Source organism: Oncorhynchus nerka, linkage group LG22 (genome assembly GCF_034236695.1).
Source record: "Oncorhynchus nerka isolate Pitt River linkage group LG22, Oner_Uvic_2.0, whole genome shotgun sequence".
Classification (NCBI taxonomy): domain Eukaryota; kingdom Metazoa; phylum Chordata; class Actinopteri; order Salmoniformes; family Salmonidae; genus Oncorhynchus; species Oncorhynchus nerka.
Genome location: NC_088417.1, coordinates 11,453,127 through 11,476,920, shown reverse-complemented (window position 1 = coordinate 11,476,920; position 23,794 = coordinate 11,453,127). Strand labels below are relative to the sequence as shown.

At 40.5% G+C, this 23,794-nt stretch overlaps 2 protein-coding genes across 7 annotated transcripts; both read left to right on the top strand.

The window, feature by feature from the left end:
• The first annotated feature begins 769 nt into the window (after window positions 1-769).
• LOC135563736 (B-cell receptor CD22-like) lies at window positions 770-18,479 on the top strand. 5 transcript variants are annotated; one of them, XM_065006915.1, is made up of 7 exons: window positions 770-878; window positions 15,069-15,452; window positions 15,577-15,882; window positions 16,018-16,284; window positions 17,013-17,091; window positions 17,205-17,262; window positions 17,606-18,479. In XM_065006915.1, exons 1-7 carry the CDS (start codon window positions 830-832, stop codon window positions 17,876-17,878), a joined length of 1,416 nt encoding a protein of 471 aa, XP_064862987.1. In that variant the 5' UTR covers window positions 770-829; the 3' UTR covers window positions 17,879-18,479. The 5 variants fall into 5 exon arrangements, with proteins under 5 accessions (XP_064862987.1, XP_064862986.1, XP_064862990.1 ...); XM_065006914.1 differs by lacking the exon at window positions 770-878 and adding an exon at window positions 10,860-11,170; XM_065006918.1 differs by lacking the exons at window positions 770-878; window positions 15,069-15,452 and adding an exon at window positions 10,867-11,170.
• LOC115122064 (vascular cell adhesion protein 1-like) lies at window positions 3,440-7,416 on the top strand. 2 transcript variants are annotated; one of them, XM_065006944.1, is made up of 8 exons: window positions 3,440-3,613; window positions 4,440-4,514; window positions 4,812-5,198; window positions 5,349-5,654; window positions 5,791-6,057; window positions 6,784-6,902; window positions 7,016-7,073; window positions 7,330-7,416. In XM_065006944.1, the coding sequence occupies exons 2-7, from the start codon at window positions 4,466-4,468 to the stop codon at window positions 7,046-7,048; spliced, it is 1,161 nt and encodes a 386-aa protein (XP_064863016.1). In that variant the 5' UTR covers window positions 3,440-3,613; window positions 4,440-4,465; the 3' UTR covers window positions 7,049-7,073; window positions 7,330-7,416. The 2 variants fall into 2 exon arrangements, with proteins under 2 accessions (XP_064863016.1, XP_064863018.1); XM_065006946.1 differs by lacking the exons at window positions 3,440-3,613; window positions 4,440-4,514 and adding an exon at window positions 4,195-4,383.
• Window positions 18,480-23,794: the final 5,315 nt, after the last annotated feature.

Here is a 23,794-nt window from a genome sequence, read left to right as displayed (position 1 = left end):
TGGCCAAGATGTTCAAATGTTCATAAATGACCAGCATGGTCAAATAATAATAATCACAGGCAGAACAGTTGAAACTGGAGCAGCAGCATGGCCAGGTGGACTGGGGACAGCAAGGAGTCAACAGCCTTCCTGTGGGGGGGACCGATCACATAGAGGATAAGAAATTATTTTGGAAGTAGGTTAGGATTACAGAACGGCACCTGATAGCATATGATAGCAAAATGTATAGAATTGCAGGATATTAGCTTTAAAACAGAAACCTTTTCTATCAGCCTCATGGCAAAATGTGTTTAATAGCAGGAAAGTAAGCTCAGGATCCCAAATGCGGTCGTCCAACACTGGATAGGAGAGCATTTCCCTAACCCTAACACTTTTACCTAACCTTAACCTCAGTCTCCTAACATGCAGAATTAATTATCCTAACCTACTGCATAAGTTCTCGTAAACTCCTATGAAAAAGTAAATTCCATATCGAAGTGACGTGAAAAGTTTGTATCTGTGGCATTCAGCCCAAAAGGCTATTCTTGGCAAATAGACTTCAAAGAGGAAGTTGGTATAGGAGAAGTTGAGAGGTGTGTAAGAATCACTCAGATACAATTACAGTTACTCTGTTTCATACCAAGTCGGTTTTTCATGTTGAAACATAATGTGACAAATATATACATTCTTCATTATATTTTCTGTTCATTTGAATGTTCAAAATAAATAAATAAATGAATAAAGTTGATATGGGGATGGTTTAATGCAATGTGTTGTGTGAGTTAAGTTACTCCACCAGTAAGTGTATGTTTGTACTGTTTCAGGTGATCAGTAGTGTGTGAGTTCTCACATGGCTTGTCCTGAGAACATGTTTTTTCTCATTGGCCTCTTTATATCAGGTGAGTCTTCCACACAACAACAACTAGTTATGAATCAGAGATAAAGGAATAACCACAAGTCATTATATTTGATGGGATGTGCAATATTCCAGCTTTTTAATTGTGTAGAAAAGTGTAAAGTTAATTCCTGATTAGTGTATTTAATAGTCTGGATTTAAACTGCTGTGAAAAAGTTTTAGCATATTTTTGATACTGAATGTTATCAGATATTCAATCAAAAGCTGATATTAGATAACCGAACTGACCGAACAAATAACACAACATTTACGTACTTATTTGATTTATTTTTTAAACAAAGTTATGCAACACCCAATGCCCCTGTGTGAAAAAGTAATTGCCCCCTTATACTCAATAACTGGTTGTGCCTCCTTCAGCCGAAATGACTCCAACCAAATGCTTCCTGTAGTTGTTGATCAGTGTCTCACGTTGCTGTGGAGGGATTTTGTCCCACTCTCCTGTGCAGAACTGCTTTAACTCAGTGACATTTGTGGGTTTTCAAGCATGAACTGTCACAATGTCTCATTTGGGATTAGGTCTGGAATTTGACTAGGCCATTCCAAAACTTTACATTTGGTACATTAAATCAATTTTGATGTATTCCTGATTGTGTGTTTTGGAATGGGGACATAACCAGTTATAAGGTGGAAATTACTGTTTCACACAGGGGCGTGGGTGTTGCATAACTTTGTTAATGAAATAAATTAAATAACTATTTTTTTTGTTATTTGTAAACTCAAGTTCCCTTTATCTAATATTAGGTTTTGGATGAAGATCTGATAACATTCAGTAAAAAAAGAAGCAAAATAGAGAACCAGAAAGGGGGAAATACTGTTTCATGTCATTGTATGTTCATGTGAAACCGACGTCAGTATGCGGTTAACAGTATATCTTCCACCACTGTCCCTGTCCCCATACCGGGCTCAAAATAGTGGTCATCTGCTCACAAACACACGTCACCTCACTCCTTGACAACACACCAACCAATTGAAAAATCACCTGTACATTGAAATAAATTCATAATAATGTTATTGGGAGAGACTGTACCAATGATGTGTATAAACCCTGGATCTCTAATGCTATGTAACGGCCAACGAGAGACTTTAAATCCACCGGTCTCTATATATGGTACTCCCCAGAAGAAGCAGTCCTCCATAATAATTAATGGAATTATACAGTATTTAAATCAAATGTTTCATGGACTATATTACATATATTTAAGTATTTTGTTGTAGAAGGGGAAGGTAAAGTTAGTACTCTATAAATAAAATACTTTAATATCTTCACATGTTTATTTATTTATTTGTTATGTTCAGGTCATATAAAAAGCATTGTCTGGAGCACACCCAGAGAAAATGACTTAGTGTAGAGGTGCTGACTAACGGTGAATACAAAGAGAGTTGCACAATCTATATATATATATAAACTCCCAGTAATTTATTGGGTAAAACACCAACTGTTTCGGTTTGCACTTTGTTCTTTATGTTTCAGTGTTCAGTTAAATAAAGGTCATGAACACTTACCACGCTGTGCTTTGGTCCGATTCCTCCTCATCAGACGACGACACAGTGGTCAGCTATGCATTGTTTTAATTGTCTTTTTGTTTGTCCTACGTAGGATTTTCCACATGAACATGTGATGAGACAGATTACTCCCTTTATCTTGCAAGAGATGATACCCCTAACAGGGATGTTTCTACCTGTATGTGGGTGTCTGAAGAAGGATGTTTGTGTAGTGCTATTGCACTGTGAGCATGAGCCACATTGGTATTTCCAATTTGGATTGTGTGTCAAGAGTGTCTGAGTGGGCTCATGGGGCAGGTCAGATCTCACTAAACTATCCACAATATTGTGATCACACTTATAGACCACCAGTGGGGGGTCCTTGAAGAGGTTTGCCATTCTATAGTCTGACTGCAGAATATGCCAGTGCTTCTTCAGGATTGCTTTAATTTTCTCTGAACACTTGGTGTACTTAGTGCAAAAGATTTGTTTTTATTCTTTGGTTAAGTTTTTAGCATTTCCTCTAGTGGTTTTTGAGAGCTTTTCATCGTTGCAACATCAAGAGTTTTTTTTCCATGTAGCCTCTGAATTTAAATGTATTTTTCATTTTCTTAGCATTGCTGTCAAAATCTGAATGTTGGCCACAGATTTGTTTAACCCTGCACAACTGGCTATATGGTAGATCATTCCTGAGGGGAAGGGGATGCATACTATCCCCACGTAGCAGGGTATTGAGGTCTGTTGACTTTGTGTACAAGTCTGTATGTTATGCATAACTTTTAACAAGGCACACCTGTTAATTGAAATGCATTCCAGGTGACTACCTCATGAAGCTGGTTGAGAGAATACCAAGAGTATGCAAGAATGTCATCAAGGCAAAGGGTGGCTAATTTGAAGAATCTCAAATATAACATATATTTTGATTTGTTTAACACTTTTGGTTACTACATGATTCCATATGTGTTATTTCATAATTTTGATGTTTTCACTATTCTACAATGTAGACAATAGTAAAAGAGAACCCTTGAGTAGGTGTGTCTACACTTTTGACTGTATATAATTAGTAGAAAATTATACTACTTCTTTTGAAAATGCAAATAATTTTGTTCACTTATAAGGAATAGGAAGTACATCACATGCCATTGTCCAACTTGAATTGCAACACTTCAGTTTGTCAGAACTCACTATGGGTGTGATATCATCTCCTTTTCTGTGATCGCTTTTCAAGATCGTAAGGCAAGTGTCAACTTCTTCACTATCTTTTCATTTTAATGTTAAGACTCACTGAACTGTTATTACTGGTAATGATTTGAAATGCTGCTGCTGTTGGTTCATGTTATAGCTTCACAACTGAAAGCCATACACTGCATTCAGAAATTATTCAGACCCCTTTCCTTTTTCCACGTTTTGTTACTTTAGTCTTATTGTAAAATGCATTCAATTATTTTTACTTATCAATCCACACACAATACCCCATAATGACAAATCATTTCTAAAAAATGTTTTTTGTTATTATGGGGTATTGTGTGTAGATTGAGGGGAGACAACAATTTCATCCATTTTAAACAACATAACAACGAGGGGAGAAAAGTCAAGAGGTCTGAATCATTTCCGAATGCACTGTACGCATTAAGGTTCAATGTAATACATTCGAGTAATTTAGCAGAGACACTCTTATCCAGAACGACATACAGTTGGTGCATTCATCTTATGATAGTCAGGTGAGACAACCGCATTACATTCTTAGTAAGTACACTCAAGCAGGTATCAGCAAAGTCAGAGCTAGTGTGTGTGTGTGGGGGGGGGGGGTGCTGTGGGATTATTTAAAATGCCCTGAAGGGGTAGGGTTTCTGATGTTTTCGCAAGATGGGCAGGTAGCTTCAGGGGGAAGCTGGTTCCAGCATTGGGGTGCCAGGACAGAAAAGAGCTTGGACAGCCTGAGCGGGAGCTGCCCTCCTGTAGGGGTGGGAGAATGGAGGGCTCGGGTGTTGGGTTTGAGCCTGAAGGTAAGGAGGGGCAGTGTGTTGAGTTACTAAATGTGTGTATGTTTGTACTGTTTCAGGTGATCAGTAGTGTGTGAGTTCTCACATGGCTTGTCCTGAGAACATGTTTTTTCTCATTGTCCTCTTTATATCAGGTGAGTCTTACACACAACAACAACTAGTTATGAATCAGACAGAGGAATAAGTACAAGGGATGATGTTTCATACTATGAGCTGTATTCCCATCTGTCTCAATGTAGAGAACAGCATAGTTTAATAGTCTGGATTCAAACATTGTGCTCCAGATATGTTCATGATCCAGTTTAGGGCATGGAGATGTGACATCAGGAATCACCTGTACATTGAAATTAGTATATATTTTTTTGCTGCAGAGAGAGTGACTGTACTGAAAAGATCATATTACCTCCCTGATATTGTCCTTCATGTTGCAGGTGTTTTGGCCTGTTTTGGCCAACGAGATTTGATCACCACAATGCCAGATAGACTGGATGTACTGACTGGCTCCTGTGTGCAAATCCCATGTTCATTTGATATTCCTGACCAACATAAGGATAAATTTAACAGCGCAATACTACCCTCTGGAGTGTGGATTAAAGAAAACTCAAACTTTCGTGAGCGTCCGGACAATGTGATATTTAACAGTAGTAAGATGGTCAACAGATATCAAGGGAAGATAACTGGAAACATTTCCCAGATGAACTGCACCACAGTCTTCTTCAATGTAACCACCAATTACACTAATATATACTTCCTCAGGATTGAGAGTCAACCATTCCGTGCAACAGATCCTGATAAGTCTGTTGAAATAGATGTCAGTGGTAAGAGACAAGTTATCTTTTAACCAACCATTTTTTTCCAGTTTAGATTCCTTTCATCAAAGATAAAAGTTGAATTCCTTGGATCAAAGATAAAACAAGTGGACAGTTGAACTATTAGTGTAAAATATATTTATCTACAATGTATTACAGATTTTCCTTCCAGTCCCAACCTTACTGTCTCAGGTGAGGTGAAGGAAGGGACCCCTGTCAGTTTGAACTGCTCTGCTGTTGCTCCCTGTCCCGAACACCCCCCTGAGCTGACATGGACTCTCCCAACACAATTTACAACTGAGAACCAACTGCAGGAGAATCCAGACCAAACCATATCAGTTCTCTCCACGGTGACCTTCACTCCGTCATACCTTCATCATGAGAAGAACATCACTTGTACCTCAGTCTACCCAGTAGGGACAAGCAACAAGAAAGCTGAACATAACATGATGCTTAACGTTTCATGTAAGATTTAGTCACCGGTTCCAGAAGAATAGATCATTCTATCATGTTTTCCCTGATGATTGTAATAGAGTGGTTTTGTTGAGACTATTCAATATACAATATCCAGATACATTCTAAATGAACCCCTCTCCCTCAGTCTCTCCTAAGGACACCTCGGCCTCCATCAGTCCAGCTGATTCAGTATCAGTGGGCAGCTGTGTTAATCTGACCTGCAGCAGTACAGCCAACCCTCCTGTGACAAACTTCACCTGGTTCCAGATCAGTGAGGGTAAACGAACACAGGTAGCATCTGGACAGAGTTACACCCTCAATGTGACTGTTGGTGATGGAGGACTGTACTACTGTGAAGCAAGAAATTGTCAAGGCTGTGGGAAATCAAATGAAGTGCAGCTGGATATAAAAGGTAAAATGGGCACGTAGGGCACAATCGTAGGTTAGATATACACTATATATTCAAAAGTATATGGACACCCCTTCAAATCCGTGGATTCAGTTATTAAAGCCTCACATGTTGCTGACAGGTGTTTAAACTCAAGCACACAGCTATGCAACTCTGTAGACAAACATTGGCAGTAGGATGGCAACATTCACTACCGAATTCCAAACTGCCTTTGGAAGCAATGGCAGCACCAGAACTGTTTGATGAGGGCTTCATGAAATGGGTTTCCATGGCCGAACAGCCGCACACAAGCCTAAGATGACGATGCGCTGTGCCAAAAATCAGCTGCAGTGGTGTGAAGCTCACTGCCATTGGACTCTGGAGAAGTGGAAATCTGTTCTCTGGCTTGTTGAATATACGATTAACCATCTGGCAGTCCGGCGGACTAATCTGGGTTTTGACGGATTCCAGGAGAACACAACCTGCCCCAAAGCATAGTTCCAACTGTAAAGTTTGGTGGATAAGGAATAATGGTCTGGGGCTGTTTTTCATGGTTTGGGCTGGGCTCCTTAGTTCCAGTGAAGGGAATTCTTAATGATACAGCATACAATGACATTCTATATTCCATATTAATGCCCATGATTTTGGAATGAGATGTTCGACGAGCAGGTGTCCACATACTTTTGGTCATGTAGTGTACTTTAGAGATCTTTTTGTGAGAATTGACCATAATATGTGCTGTATTTTCAGGGCAAGAAGAGTCAAAAACCTCAGGGGTTGGTTTCTGGTTTCTGGTTTCTGGTTTCTGGGGTTGCAGCAGGAACTCTGGGGACCATTTTGCTTATCAGCCTGATCAGTCTTTTTGTATGGTAAGAACTATTCCTGGCATCAACGCAAAACCATTTTATTTCTGCTGTGTTTGTGCTTTTGCATATGGAAACCCTCTCAGTGCATTCAGAATACCTTTCTAAATGTCTTCCAGGAGGAGAAACTCGAGGCTCCACGATGGACTTGAAAGGACAGACAGCCCACAGGGACAGGTGGGAATAAGGCTCAACTTACAAAACCATCTACAAAGTGTATCTAAGGAAGTAATGAATTAATGCTCAAACTATTTAAAGCCATGAGGTTAACATAATTTCAGAGCAAGTTTAGGGGGAGATGACCTGTCAGTTGAATTGACATTTTCATTGACATCCACTCAGGATGTGTTGTGTAACCTGCTGACCTTAGAGTTTTACACATTACTGATCTTAGAGCTTTACACCTGTTCCTCTCTCTGTGTTCTCTCCACAGAACTCCCCGGTTGGAACAGTGTGTACTAACCAGGCCACAGCCGGAGAGGAACCAGAGAAACCTGCAGAAGACCAGTCTGAAGAGATCCACTACGGTGACATAGACTTCTCCAAACTACAGACCAAAGAGACCCCAGCTGCAGCCCAGGACAGGATCCAGGGACAGGAGAGTGAGTACGCTGAAGTCAATGTGACCGGGAGTAGGGCCCAGTTACCACCACTTAACAACCTAGATGGGCTTTATGCACAGGTCAATAAAATAAGTGCTTGTTAATTATTTTTCCAATGGGTATTAAGTGTTTTTATGTACAGTATTGTCATTGTGTATCTGTTTTCTATTGGTACTTTTGTTACATTTATAATTGTGTGCTCTTTGATTATCTGCATATTTGTAGAATTTTCTGGGATGAAAAGTGTTTAACTGTTACTATAGTGTTGATATGATGATGCAGGCTACTCTTTATTTTAGACCATTTATTTTGACTGTTGAGTTCACAGAGCATCTGTTTAATGGGTTCCAGTATAGAGGAACTGCTGAGTTCAACTAGCCTACTGAAGGCAGTTTAAGACCATATAAAGTCAATGATGACTTTGGAGAGAATACACAGTTAGTTGGTGAGACAGTGGTCTGATACAAGACAGGAAGTTGGTGCAGTAAGTCGACATGACGGCAGAATGGTGTTAACATCTACTAGTTACTGTTTATCTTCTTCTTTTGTGCAGTTACCAGAATAACAATATTATCCATTTTCAGTTTATATCTATTTAGAATTTATAGTTTCAGTTTCTACTTTGAGTGTTAAACAACAGAATCAATTGAGGCTGAATTTCAGGTTGTTTATTAATTGCACTGCAATAAAAACCTTTACATTCAATTTCCATGACATCTTTTGGTGTTATTGGTCCCTCTGCAACTGGATCCTGGACTTCTTGATGGGCCGCACCCCAGGTGTTAAGGGTAGGAAACAACACATCTGCCTCTCTGATACTCAACACGGGGGTCCTTCAAGGGTGTGTGCTTAGTCTGCTCCTGTACTTCCTGTTCATCCATAACCGTGTGGCCAAGCACGACTCCTACACCATCATTAGCTTTGCAGACGAGACAACAGTGGTAGGCCTGATCGCTAACAAAAATGAGACAGCCTATAGGGAGGAGGTCAGAGACCTGGCAGGGTGGTGCCAGTATAACAACCTTTCACTCAAAGTGATCAAGACAAAGGAAGAGATGATCGTGGACTACAGGAAATGGAGGGCCGAGCACGCCCCCATTCTCATTGATGTGGCTGAAGTGGAGCAGGTTGAGAGCTTCAAGCTCCTTGGTGTCCACATCACCAACAAACTATCATTGTCCAAACACACCAAGACAGTCGTGAAGAGGGCACAACAAAACCTATACCCCCTCAGGAGACTGAAAAGATTTGGACTGGGTCCTCAGATTTCACAAAAAGTTATACAGATGTATCGTGTCATTTTGCAGTCACTTTTATTGTAATTAAGAATATAATATGTTTCTAAACACATTCATGGGGATTCTACCATGATTATGTATAGTCCTGGATGAATAGTGAATAATTATGAGTGAGAAACATCATACCCCCCCCCACAAATTACTAACCTCCCTGTCAACGCAGAGGTGAGGTGTTAGCATGTTTTGGGGGTATGATATTTGTGCCGCTGTGAACAAAAGAGAAGAGAAATCAATGATAAAGTCAATCATGAATCAATCAGGTTTAATACAAATTGCAACAGGTAGACAACATCCATCATAGAAGCAGAGACAATGTCTTACTGGCCTCTTGGAGACAGTCCCTTTATTTCCCAATCAGACCAACAAATGTTCTGTAAACACCAGCCTCTTGGAGACAAGCCCTTTATTTCCAAATCAGACCAACAAATGTTCTGTAAACACCAGCCTGTTGGAGACAGTCCCTTTATTTCCTAACCAGACCAACACATGTTCTGTAAACACCAGCCTCTTGGAGACAGTCCCTTTATTTCCTAACCAGACCAACACATGTTCTGTAAACACGAGCCTGAGAGGCTTGTAGGAAGTCAAAACAAAAGGCAGGGGCTTTGTCAGCTACTACAGAATCAGTGTTTAACAGAATACAATAATAATCAGTATATCCTTCCTCCAGTCTGGCATCAATCACCATAATCAGTTATGAGTTTAATCCACAACATACAGCATTGAGTCTAGTGACCATCAACCCAAGTGTTACAAACAGCACACTGGAAATCATGTAACAGAAAGGTCAAATATATGAATATGCTGAACATTATATGAATCACTCTAAACTGAATCTGAACTTTATTCATCTTAAATATCCCCATTACATGTCTATTGTTCATGTGTGTATTGTTGGGAGTTATTATGTCTGCTTTTATTTTGAGTGTTGATCAAGAGACACAAATGAGAATGCATTTGAGGTTGTCCATTAATTGCACTGGAATAAAAACCCACCTGCTGGGTAAAGTACATCCTCAGCTCCTGGGTCTCCTTCTCCCAGAAGGCCTTGGGCAGGTCGAAGAAGGTTTTGTGTAGAAGGTATACAGCATTTTGTCAAAATGAACTTTTCCTAGCAAATGTAGGAGAACTTTTGCAGCAGGTTGGGAGAATTAACGTAGCAGGTTAGGATAATTAGATTAAGGTAAGAAAAAGGGTTAGGTTAGCTAAAATAAAACATAAAATCAACTTAAGAACCTCAATTTGACAAAAGCTGTATCCCATCTAGACATGACCGAGAAATGTGGAAGTGTGTGATAATCCATCAGCTACAATTACAGTTACTCTGTTTCTGGCAAAGTCTGTTTTAAATGTTGAAAGATAATGTCAGAACCTGGGAATCTTTTACTGAACTCAAATTTAACTAAGCAAGTTGGATGGATTTTGGTTTCTGATTTACCTACATTTAAAAAAAATCAAGCCTGTGAGATAGAGGAGAGGCAGATGGTTATATTGCAGAACGTTTCCGTTGTTGTATCAAGGGCAGACTTGACTACTTGGGGGCCTGTAACAAAATGCTGTAAAGGGGTCCCCTTCCCTCTAAAAGGGTTATTTACCCACCACACATACATTAACTGCAATGAATATTATTATCCCACAATGAAAAATATCTTGTGTATAAGTGTTTCATTTTGGGCAGTAATGAAATGTATATAGGTCATATAATGTTGTTGAGTCAGTGGCTGACACACACTTTGTGTGTAGAATCAGTCAGTGGGCAGCTGGGGCCCATTTCATTTGAAACTGGTGAAACATGGATCAGGCCACCTCTGCAATGTTTCAAGTGACTGAAACTAATTGTTCTGGAGTAGAAGGTTCATTAGAAAATTACAATGTTCTAAACACTTAAAATAGCATACAATGTTTTCACAACTGATGTTGACACCCATCACATAGACTATTCAAGCATCCTGTCATATAAATGCACTTATTAGGAAGTACGTCACTGATGAGATGTGAGATGTGCCACATGAATTTCAGCACTTTAGTTTGTCAGAACACACTATGTGTGTGTGACAGTCTCTCCTGTGGACCGTTTACATCAGTGTGAGGCAAGTGTCAACTACTTCACTATCTTATCTTTATATTTTAATGTTCAAACTAAATTAAGGAAATTAATTACAAGTAATGACATTCAAAATGTTCAATATGCGGCTGTTAGTTCATGAAGAACTGAAGAACCTATGTGACTATGGACTAAAGCTTCAATATGTGTCATGTGACCTACTCTACCAGGAAGTGAATGTTTGTACTGTTTCAGGTGATCAGTAGTGTGTGAGTTCTCACATGGCTTGTTCTGAGAACATGTTTTTTCTCATGGGCCTCTTTATATCAGGTGAGTCTTCCACACAACAACAACTAGTTATGAATCAGAGATAAAGGAATAACCACAAGTCATTATATTTTATGTGATGTGCTATATTCCAGCTTTTTAATTGTGTAGAAAAGTGTACAGTTAATTCCTGATTAGTGTATTTAATAGTCTGGATTTAAACTGCTGTGAAAACGTTTTTGCATATTTTCAGATATTCAATCAAAAGATATTAGATAAATGGAACCTGAGTGAATAAATAACACAACATTTACATACTTATTTAATTTATTTCTTAAACAAAGTTATGCTCCCTTACACTAAATAACTGGCTGTGCCTCCTTCAGCTGAAATGACAACCAACCATACATTCCCTGTAATTGTTGATCAGTCTCTCACATTGTTGTGGAGGAATTTTAGCAAACTGTCCCATGCAGATCTGCTTTAAATCAGCGACATTCATGGGTTTTCAAGCATGAACTGCTCGTTTCAAGTCCTGCCACAATATCTCAATTGGGATTAGGTCTGGACATTGAGTAGGCCATTCCAAAACTTTAAATTTGTTACTTTTAATCCCTTTTCATGTATACTTGATTGTGTGTTTTGGAATGGTGGCACAACCAGTTATTGAGAGTAAGGGACAAATTACTTTTTCACACAGGGGTATTGGGTGTTGCATAACTTTGTTAATGAAAGAAAATAAATAACTATAAAAAGTTTATAAACTCAAGTTCCCTTTATCTAATATTAGGTTTTGGTTGAAGATCTGATAACAGTAAAAAAAGAACCACAAATAGAGAACCAGAAAGGGGGAAATAATTTTTCATGTCTCTGTATGTTCATGTGAAACCGACATCAGTGTGCGGTTAACAGTATAGCTTCCACCACTGTCCCTATCACCACTCCTTGACAACATACCGACCAATTGAAAAATCACCTGTAAATAGAAATAAGTTAATATTATGTGAGTGGACCAAGTCATTTGGTGTCACTCTAAAACAGAAAGGTGGAATAAACAAGTCAGGAGTAGGTTTTCTTGGTTGAACGCAGTTCTCTATTGAGAGATTTCTGACAACACTTCCACATAATCAATGAGAATCTCCCAAGGAACAACATACATCTTCTTCTTTAGATGACACAGGAACACAAGACGATTATCTTTAAACTATAACAACAATCACAGATTTGTCACTGTCTTAATGGATCTTCTTTGGCTAGCTCCGTTCTCTTGGTAGCCATTCTACAGAGAGGGGTTGTCTCTCCTCTCCCTGCTGGTTCCATCCTCTCTCTTATAGGGGAAAGAGAATATGTCATTAGTACCGTCAGCTGTGCCTAATTACCTCTGGTTACCTTGTCTCAACATGCTTTGTTGGGCTACTATCCGTGAGCCCAGCCTGCCCTCTGGTGGTCCTTCCACAACTATTATTATTGGGAGAGACTGTAACAGTGATGGTATAAACCCTGGATCGCTGATTCTATGTAACGGCCAATGAGAGACTATGAAACCACCGGTCTCTATATATGGTACTCCCCAGAAGAAGCAGTCCTCCATGATAATTAATGGAATTCTACAGTATTTAAATCAAATGTTTCAAGGACTATATTACATGTATTTCAGTATTTTGTTGTAGAAGGGACAGTAAAGTTAGTACTCTATAAATTAAATACTTTAATGTCTTTACATGTTTATTATTTTATTTGTTATGTTCAGGTCATATGAAAAGCATTATCTGGAGCACACCCAGAGAAAATGACTTAGTGTAGAGGTGCTGACTAACGGTGAATACACTGTAAGCTATAAAAACAAAAGAGAGTTGCACAATCTATATATATATATATAAACTCCCAGTAATTTATTGGGTAAAACACCAACGTTTCGGCATCACTGTTTCTTCTTCAGGGTAAAGTCATCAATGATTGAACCAGGTTATGCAGACAAACAGTGCAATTAGTGCAACCAATGACAATCTTGAGGGTTGTGTCACAATTATGAGGTTAATTAGAGTGAATTGAGTGAAACTGTTAAAAGACAATAGTTTACATCATATTGAAAATATTAGCCTATTGTTATCATTAAAATTAGCATAAGATTAGCATCAACATACATTATTGTTTAATTAAATTTCACATGTATTTAATTGTTTCCAATTTCATAAAATGTTGTTACATGTAATCTTTTGGTTCATCAATAATGCATAATAAGCATCATCAACAGGGGGAACATATTGGTTGTACGCTGATAAACTGTAGAAAGAATACATTCATTTATAAGACTTCTTCATGAAATGAATAGTTCATAAGAAGGGCCTGAGATCAAAGTCAATATTAAGACAGGAGGGGTCAATGTTTTTAAATACCTCCTCTCCTTGGTTGGCCAACATGCTCAATGCGTGTGTATATGTGTGTGTTTTTGAGTGAGGAGATGGGATGGTTAGCTTCAACAAAGTGATCTACTACTGGATAGTCAGTGTTATTACACCTGATTGAGCTGCGGTGTTCAGCTCTGCATTGTTTTAATTGTCTTTCGTTTTTTATTCATCGATTTTAACAGTGTTCAGTTAAATAAAGGTCATGAACACTTACCAAGCTGCTCTTTGGTCCGATTCCTCCTCATCAGACGACGACCCACGTTACAGTGGTCAGCTCTGCATTGTTTTAATTGTCTTTTCGGTTGTCCTACGTAGGTTTTTCCACATGAACATGTGATGAGATAGATTACTCCCTTTATCTTGCAAGAGATGATACCCCTAACAGGGATGTTTCCACCTGTATGTGGGTGTCTGAAGAAGGATGTTTGTGTAGTGCTATTGCACTGTGAGCATGAGTCACATTGGTATTTCCAATTTGGATTGTGTGTCAAGAGTGTCTGAGTGGGTTCATGGGGCAGGTCAGATCTCACTAAACTATCCACAATATTGTGACCACGCTTATAGACCACCAGTGGGTTGGTCCTTGAAGAGGTGTGCAATTGTTGTGTCTGATTGCAGAATATGCCAGTGCTTCTTCAGGCTTGCTTTAATTTTCTCTGAACACTTGGTGTACTTAGTGCAAAATATTTGTTTTTCTTCTTTGGTTATCTTTTTATCATTTCCTCTCGTGGTTTTTGAGATATTATCATCATTGCATCAATTTTTTCCATGTAGCCTCTGATTTTGAAATTGTTTTCTTAGCATTGCTGTCAAAATCTGAATGTTGGCCACAGATTCGTTTAACACTGCATAACTGGCTATATGGTAGACCATTCCTGAGTGGAAGGCGATGCACACTATCAGCACGTAGCAGAGTTTTGAGGTCTGTTGTGCTTTGTGTACAAGTCTGTATGTAATGCATCATTCTCTTTGATGATCCATAAGTCCAGGTAGTTTATATTTCTCTCAACAGTCTGCATGGTGAATTTGAGATATTCAGAGCTCTCGCTTAGCAGAGTTTGGAATTAATTTAGTTCCTGCTGACTTCCTTCCCAGAGCACAAAGACATCATCTATGTATCTCTTCCATGAGAGGATTTTTAGAAAGTAGGGAGTGTCTCTGTTTTGAAGGAAAATAGGAAATAGGAAAAACTCTGACTCAAAGATGAAGCAGCTATTGGATAATACCAATTTAGTGAGTTTCAAGATGCAATCATTGGCTGGAGAAACGGTAGGGTCTCTCTACTGAAGGAAGTGTTGCAGGTCACAAATATAATTTAAAAGTCTGCATTATGGTGTCTGTAAGAGAATATACTTGTCTAAACCGAATTTAGACATTAATAAATGCATTTCTATAGCTTCCAACATCTGTTTTACACTGGAGGAGGAGTAACAAAATGGCTGTGCAGTTGCCTCCAAACAGAGGCTCCTATCAGTCATCTAGGATTAGTACACATCATTGGACTGAACTGAAAATACATCAGAACCTCCCTGATGTTGTCCTTTATGTTGCAGGTGTTTTGGCCTGTTTTGGTCGACGAGATTTGTTCACCACAATGCCAGATAGACTGGATGTACTGACGGGCTCCTGTATGCAAATCCAATGTTCATTTGATATTCCTGACCCACATAATACATTTAACAGCACAATACTAACCTCTGGAGTATGGATTAAAGAATCCCCATACTTTGGTGAGCTTCCGGACAATGTGATATTTAACAGTAGTGAGACGGTGAACAGATATCAAGGGAAGATAACTGGAAACATGTCCCAGAAGAACTGCACCACAGTCTTCTTCAATGTAACCACCAATTACACTAATAAATACTTCTTCAGGATTGAAGGTCAACCATTCCGTGCAACAGACACCGAAAATGCTGTTAATATAGTTGTCAGTGGTAAGAGACAATTTAACTGTTTATCAACTATTTTTCCCAGTTTAGATTCCTTGCATCATAAGAGTTGAACAAGTGGACAGTTTAACTGTTAGTGTAAAATATATTTATCTACAATGTATTACAGATTTTCCTTCCAGTCCCATCCTTACTGTCTCAGGTGAGGTGAAGGAAGGGACCCCTGTCAGCTTGAACTGCTCTGCTGTCGCTCCCTGTCCTGAACACCCCCCTGAGCTGACATGGACTCTCCCAACACAATTCACACCTGAGAACCAACTGCAGGAGAATTCAGACCAAACCAAATCAGTTCTCTCCGCGGTGATCTTCACTCCGTCATATCTTCATCATGAGATGAACATCACTTGTACTGCAGTCTACCCAGTAGGGACAAGCAACAAGACAGCTGAACATAACATGATGCTTAACGTTTCATGTAAGATTTAGTCACCGGTTCCTGGACAATAGATAATTCTATCATGTTTCCCTGATGATTGTAAAAGAGTGGTTTTGATGAGGCTATTCAATATACCATATCCAGATACATTCTAAATGAACCCCTCTCCCTCAGTCTCTCCTAAGGACACCTTGGCCTCCATCAGTCCAGCTCATCCAGTATTAGTGGGCAGCTGCGTTAATCTGACCTGCAGCAGTACAGCCAACCCTCCTGTGACAAATTTCACCTGGTTCAAGATCAGTGGGGGTAAACGAACACAGGTAGCAACTGGACAGAGTTACACCCTCAATGTGACTGTTGGTGATGGAGGACTATACTACTGTGAAGCAAGAAATAGTCACGGCTGTGGGAAGTCAAAGGAAGTGCAGCTGGCTATAAAAGGTAAAATGGGCACGTAGGGGTAACAATCGTAGGTTAGATATACAATATATATTCAAAAGTATGTGGACACCCCTTCAAATGCGTGGATTCAGTTTTTAAAGCCTCACATGTTGCTGACAGGTGTTTAAAATTGAGCACACAGCTATGCAATCTCCATAGACAAACATTGGCAGTAGGATGGCAACATTCACTACCGAGTTCTAAACTGCCTTTGGAAGCAACGGCAGCACCAGAACTGTTTGATGAGGGCTTCATGAAATGGGTTTCCATGGCCGAACAGCCACACACAAGCCTAAGATCACTATGTGCAGTGCCAAGAATCAGCTGCAGTGGTGTAAAGCTCACTGCCATTGGACCTTGGAGAAGTGGAAATCTGTTCTCTGGCGTGTTGAATATACGATTCGCCATCTGGCAGTCCAGCGGACGAATCTGGGTTTTGATGGATTCCAGGAAAACATTACCTGCCCCAATGCATAGTGCCAACTGTAAAGTTTGGTAGATGAGGAATAATGGTCTGGGGCTGTTTTTCATGGTTTGGGCTAGGCCCCTTAGTTCCAGTGAAGGGAATTCTTAACGCTACAGCATACAATGACATTCTATATTCCATATTAATGCCCATGATTTTGGAATTGATGTTCGACGAGCAGGTGTCCACATACTTTTGATCATGTAGTGTACTTTAGAGATCTTTTTGTGAGCATTGACCACAATATGTGCTGTATTTTCAGGTCAAGAAGAGGTTATTGGGGTTGCAGCAGGAACTCTGGGGGCCTTTTTGCTTATCAGTCTGATCAGTCTTTTTGTATGGTAAGAACTATTCCTGGCATCAACGCAAAACAATTTGATTTCTGCTGTGTTTGTGCTTTTGCATATAGAAACATTCACAGTGCATTCAGAATACCTTTCTAAATGTCTTCCAGGAGGAGAAACTCGAGGCTCCACGATGGACTTGAAAGGACAGACAGTCCACAGGGACAGGTGGGAATAAGGCTCAACTTACAAAACCATCTACAAAGTGTATCAAAGGAAGTACTGAATTAATGCTGAAACTATTTAAAATCATGAGGTTAACATCATTTCAGAGCAAGTTTAGGTGGAGATGACCACATCGAAAGCAAAGCACATCCTGTAATGACATGGAATGATAACAGAATGGCTGTTGGACTTTGACAGTGTTTACTGTCTTTACACCTGTCAGTTGAATTGACATTTTCATTGACATCCCCTCAGTATGTGTTGTGTAACCTGCTGACCTTAGAGTTTTACACATTACTGACCTTAGAGCTTTACACCGGTTCCTCTCTCTGTGTTCTCTCCACAGAACTCCCCGGTTGGGACAGTGTGTACTAACCAGGCCACTACCGGAGAGGAACCAGAGGAACCTGCAGAAGACCAGCCTGAAGAGATCCAATACGGTGACATAGACTTCTCCAAACTACAGACCAAAGAGACCCCAGCTGCAGCCCAGGACAGGGTCCAGGGACAGGAGAGTGAGTACGCTGAAGTCAACGTGACTGGGAGAGGGGCTCAGGAACCACCTCTTAACAACCTAGATGGGCTTTATGCACAAGTCAATAAAATAAGTGCTTGTTAATTATTTTTCCAATGGGTATTAAGTGTTTTTATGTACAGTATTGTCATTGTGTATCTGTTTTCTATTGGTACTTTTGTTACATTTATAATTGTGTGCTCTTTGATTATCTGCATAGTTGTAGAATTTTCTGGGTTGAAGAGAGTTAAACTGTTACTATAGTGTTGATATGATGATGCAGGCTGCTCTTTATTTTGGACCATTTATTTTGAGTGTTGAGTTCACAGAGCATCTGTTTAATTGGTTCCAGTATAGAGGAACTGCTGAGTTCAACTAGCCTACTGAAGGCAGATTAAGACCATTTCAAGTCAATGATGACTGAGGAGTGAAGCCACAGTTAGTTGGTGAGACAGTGGTCTGATACAAGACAGGAAGTTGGTGCAGGAAGTCTACATGATGGCAGAATGGTGTTAACATCTACTAGTCACTGTTTCTCTTGATCTTTTGTGCAGTTGCCAGAATAACAATTTTTTCTATTTTCAGTTTATATCTATTTAGAATTTATAGTTTCAGTTTTTATGTTGAGTGTTAAACAACAGAATCAATTGAGGCTGAATTTAAGGTTGTTTATTAATTGCACTGCAATAAAAACCTTTACATTCAATTTCCATGACATCTTTTGGTGTTATTTGTCCCTCTGCAACTGGATCCTGGACTTCCTGATGGGCCGCACCCCAGGTGGTAAGGGTAGGAAACAGCACATCTGCCTCTCTGATACTCAACACGGGGGTCCTTCAAGGGTGTGTGCTTAGTCCGCTCCTGTACTTCCTGTTCACCCATGACCGTGTGGCCAAGCACGACTCCAACACCATCATTAGCTTTGCAGACGAGACAACAGTGGTAGGCCTGATCACCAACAAAAATGAGACAGCCTATAGGGAGGAAGTCAGAGACCTGGCAGGGTGGTGCCAGCATAACAACCTTTCACTCAAAGTGATCAAGACAAAGGAAGAGATGATCGTGGACTACATGAAATGGAGGGCCGAGCACACCCCCAATCTCATTTATGTGGCTGTAGTGGAGCAGGTTGAGAGCTTCAAGCTCCTTGGTGTCCACATCACCAACAAACTATCATTGTCCATACACACAAAGACAGTCGTGAAGAGGGCACAACACCTATACCCCCTCAGGAGACTGGGTCCTCAGATCCTCAAAAAGGTATACAGATGTATCGTGTCATTTTGCAGTCACTTTTATTGTAATTAAGAATATAATATGTTTCTAAACACATTAATGTGGATGCTACCATGATTACGTATAGTCCTGGATGAATAGTGAATAATTATGAGTGAGAAACATCATACCCCCCCACCTCCCCCAAATTGCTAACCTCCCCATCATTGCAGAGGTGAGAGGTTAGCATGTCTTGGGGGTATGATATTTGTGTGTCTATGAACAAAAGAGAAGAGAAATCATTGATAAAGTCAATCATAAATCAATCAGGTTTAATACAAATTGCAACAGGTAGACAACATCCATCATAGAAGCAGAGACAATGTCAATCAGACCAACAAATGTTCTGTAAACACCAGCCTCTGTCACGAACCGGCTCAAAGCCCGTAACAAAGGGAGACAACGTGGAGATAAGGAGTAGCAAAATATATATTTATTAACTAAAGCAACTAAGTATAATATACAATGGTGTGTGTAATCAGTAGTGTAGGTGAGTGTTTTGCATGCATGAATGTGATAATGCAGGGTGTTGAAAGGTGCCAAAGCAAACAAACAAAAGGCCACCAAGAACCACAACACAATCTACAAAAGGTGTCTGCATGGAGAGAGTCTCCTCCATGAATGTGGAAGAGGTCTATTTATCCTGGGAGACACCTGGCCCAGGTGTTTCCCATGTAGCTGACGACCCTCCCAACTCCGCCCACCGGCATCCTAATAAGGAAACAAGAACAAAGACAGAATACGGCAGACAAGAGTGGGAGGGTCGTCACATTCCCCCCCATAAAACCGGGGACCAACAAGGACCCCGGAACAACATACCAAATTGACACAGGCCCCACAGGCGTCCCAAATTGACACAGGCCCCTGCGTGACACAGGCCCCTGCCGCAAATTGACACAGGCCTCTGACACAGGCCCCTCGCAAATTGACGAGGGGTTATGTGTTCACACCTCCACCTGCACCAACCAACCTCCTCCTCCTCCCCAGACCTCAGCAACCTTTGTGCATAGGAAGCAATATTTTAAGAGGAAAGAAGAACACAAGACCAGGAGGGAACAGACAGGAAAGATAGAACATGACAACCCGAAACAATGGTCAGTCACGTAAACATTCAGGAACATGGCACAAAAGACCAACAGCTACAAGCTCCAACGAAAAGAACATCAGGGTCCTTCTTAATTTTTACAACTCACAACGATTCATAGTCACTTCCAGCGATTCATAGATTTCACGTGCCCTACTCGTCAGTGGCACCTGCCAATAGCCTTTTAACAGGTCAAATTTGCTCACAAACTTAGCTGCACCGACTTGATCAACACAGTCCTCCATCCGAGGAAGAGGAAATGAATCTGGCTTTGTGACACTGTTTACCTTACGGTAGTCCGTACAAAAACGGTTTGTTCCATCCGGTTTCCTGATCAAGATACAGGGAGAAGTCCAACTGGAGAAAGAAGGCTCTGCTATCTTACTCTCCAGCATGTACTTGACCTCAGCATCCAGACAACGTAGTTTCTCTGAAGAAACTCTAGAGAACCGCTGACGAATGGGGTCAGCACCTCCAATGTCAATATCATGTTCTATTAAGTTTGTATGTGTAGGTGTATCAGAAAACAAACCTGGAAATCTCTGAATCAGACCAACCATCTCTTTCCGCCCATCAACAGGTAGGTGAGTGAGAAGACTGTCTAAAATATCCAGTGTTTCTGAATTTTTCAATCTACCCTGCAATATACAATCGTCAGGACCAGGAACATCTTCCTCCTCATGCACAGATCTAGCACGACAAGAACCCAAGGAAACAACGGTATCAGCCAAAAGAACAGGTTTTACCGTCCTCTGTAGAATCCCACTGTTTAGTCTCAGAGGAACGTGCATAATAGGGTTTTAACAGATTTACATGGCACAGCTGGTGTGCTTTCCTCCGTTCTGGAGTGGCAACTAGATAATTTTGCTCAGTGCACTGGCGCACCACTGTATATGGACCTTGAAACTTGGCTTGAAAAGGAGAACCAACAATTGGCAGCAGAGCAAGAACCTGGTCACCTGGACTAAAGTGACGAGGCTCAGTTCGGCGATCAAATATGCCCTTCATCCTCTCCTGTGAAGATGATAACTTCTCTTTAGCCATTTCACCAGCGGCATACAGCCGTCGCCGGAAATCACACACATACGATAACAGGGACTGAGGAGGCTCGGGAGACTTCCAGTCATCCTGGAGAACAGATAAAAGTCCACGCACCCTATGTCCAAACACAAGGTCATTTGGACTGAAACCTGTGCTCTCCTGTGAAACTTCCCTAGCAGCTAACAGTAACCAAGGCAACCCCTCCTCCCAATCCTTATCCATCTCAGTACAATAAGCTCTCAACAAAGACTTAAGTGTTTGATGGAAACGTTCCAGTGCTCCTTGACTTTGCGCGTGATAGGCGCTAGACAAATTGTGTTTAACCTCTTCAGTCGACCCTCTACTTTTTTGAACATTCTGTTAAAAATCGCGCAACATTTCAGCACCCTGCTACTCATGCCAGGAATATAGTATATGCATTTGCTTAGTCTGTGTGGATAGAAAACACTCAGACGTTTAAAAAACTGGTTAAATCACTGCTGTGGCTTTACCAGAACGGCATTTACATCGAAAAGCACAGGAAAAACTGATCACTGAAAATGGGAAAATATATCCATGCGCTACTTGAACCCATTGATAAACGTGAACCACAATTAATTGACTGAGGTTGCAATACCTACAGCTTCCACACGGTGTCTAGAGTCTTGTCATTTCCCTTCGAGTTTTTTCTTGGTCAAACACATACAGGACACCGTATCTCCTCCGGTCTAGGACCGGATATTTTCGTTGAGTTTCTAGCCGGACATTTTTCCAGACGGACAGCTAATGATCTTTACATCGCCTCCTGATGAATTTTATCGCTTATTAACGTTTACTAATACCTAAAGTTGCATTAAAAACGTATTTCGAAGTGTTTTGTGAAAGTTTATCGTCGACTTTTTGAATTTTAAAAAATGACGTTACGTTTTGAAACGATGTTTTTTTCGTTTATCACACAGTCTACATATAACGATATCTAGGCTTTATATGGACCGATTTAATCGAAATAAAGACCCAAATAGTGTTTATGGGACATCTAGGAGTGCCAACAAAGAAGATGGTGAAAGGTAATGAATGTTTTCTATTTTATTGTGCGGTTTGTGTAACGCCGAAATGCTAATTATTTTGTTTACGTCCCCTGTGGGTCTTTTGGGGTGTTGCATGCTATCAGATAATAGCTTCTCATGCTTTCGCCGAAAAGCATTTTAAAAATCTGACTTGTTGCCTGGATTCACAACGAGTGTAGCTTTAATTCGATATCCTGCATGTGTATTTTAATGAACTTTTGAGTTTTAACTAATACTATTAGCATTTAGCGTAGCGCATTTGCATTTCCAGAGCTCTAGTTGGGACGCAAGCGTCCCGAGTAGAAGCAACAGGTTAATATGGAGCTGATGAAGAACCTGACCAAACAGATTAGAGGTAAAATTAGATCCTTGATCACTCTGAATGACCTTAGGGATTCCAAACAATGAGAGAAACTGAGTCAAAGCTTTTAACACCGATTTAGTCGTGATAGATCGGAGAGGATAGGCAGCAGGAAACCTAGTGGTCTGACATCACAGTGAACAGGTAACTGCTACCCTTTTTAGAACGAGGCAGAGGACCCACACAGTCAATAATCAGATACTCAAAAGGTTGGCTGAGTACAGGAATAGGAAACAATGGTACTGGTTTAATAGCTTGATTAGGCTTACCAGTTAATTGACAGGTGTGACAAGTTTTGATAAAATCAGAAACATCCCTCTTTAATCTAGGCCAAAAGAAATGTCTTAATATGCGATTGTAGGTTTTCCTCACCCCCATATGTCCAGCAACGTCACTGTGAGAAGTTTCCAACACCAACTCACGAAGCTTAACTGGTACAACAACCTGACTAATTGCCTCCCCCAGAAAAACACTATCATGAGACACCCACTTTCTCATCAGGACATCCTCTTGAAGAAAATAGCCATGGGCGACATCTCCCAACTGTTCTATAGGCACAATTTGATCACGCAACTCTTCCAACGTGGGGTCATCCCGTTGCGCATTGATTAGATCTGAGCGGGTTATAGATAACGGGATAACAGGGAAAACAGTGACATACTTTGTATTATTATCATTAGTCGGCGCAGTGACCAGTTCGCCACGGCTCATAGAACGTGTCACTGCACACGCAGAGAACACCTCTGGGAAACTCTGTACACTCTCATCAGGAATCCCAACAAATGACGGCTTAGTGGAAACCACTAGAGATGGAAACACGACAGGCCATACACGCTCACCAGCCAAGTTATTCCCAAGGATAACATCGATACCCTCAATAGGCAACGAAGGACGCACACCCACAACAACTTCACCCTTCACCAGCCCACAATCCAACATCAGTTTATGCAATGGAACTGACAGAGTGTTCAAACCTATTCCCCTAATTAGAACACTATTCCCCGAATCAGTCTCAGCAGAAAAGGGTAACAGACTCCAACACAAATGATTCAGAGGCACCTGTGTCTCTCAGGATCTTCACTGGCACTAGGTCTTTACTTCCTAACATAGACACAAAACCTTCTGTAATGAAAGGTAAATAGTCTGGATCAATATGGACTTTCACATTCTCCTGGGCCTGAGGAAATGAGTCATGAATGAACTGATGTGGAACA

What these genes read in the sequence shown, in the direction of transcription:
- LOC115122064 (XM_065006944.1), top strand. Translation starts at nt 4,466, where the DNA reads ATGGCTTGTCCTGAGAACATGTTTTTTCTCATTGTCCTCTTTATATCA. An exon ending in AGTGCAGCTGGATATAAAAG is followed by an intron (nt 6,058 to 6,783) that starts GTAAAATGGGCA and finishes CTGTATTTTCAG; the next exon opens with GGCAAGAAGAGTCAAAAACC. An exon ending in CTGATCAGTCTTTTTGTATG is followed by an intron (nt 6,903 to 7,015) that starts GTAAGAACTATT and finishes AATGTCTTCCAG; the next exon opens with GAGGAGAAACTCGAGGCTCC.
- LOC135563736 (XM_065006913.1), top strand. Translation starts at nt 14,951, where the DNA reads ATGGCTGTGCAGTTGCCTCCAAACAGAGGCTCCTATCAGTCATCTAGG. An exon ending in AGTGCAGCTGGCTATAAAAG is followed by an intron (nt 16,285 to 17,012) that starts GTAAAATGGGCA and finishes CTGTATTTTCAG; the next exon opens with GTCAAGAAGAGGTTATTGGG. An exon ending in CTGATCAGTCTTTTTGTATG is followed by an intron (nt 17,092 to 17,204) that starts GTAAGAACTATT and finishes AATGTCTTCCAG; the next exon opens with GAGGAGAAACTCGAGGCTCC.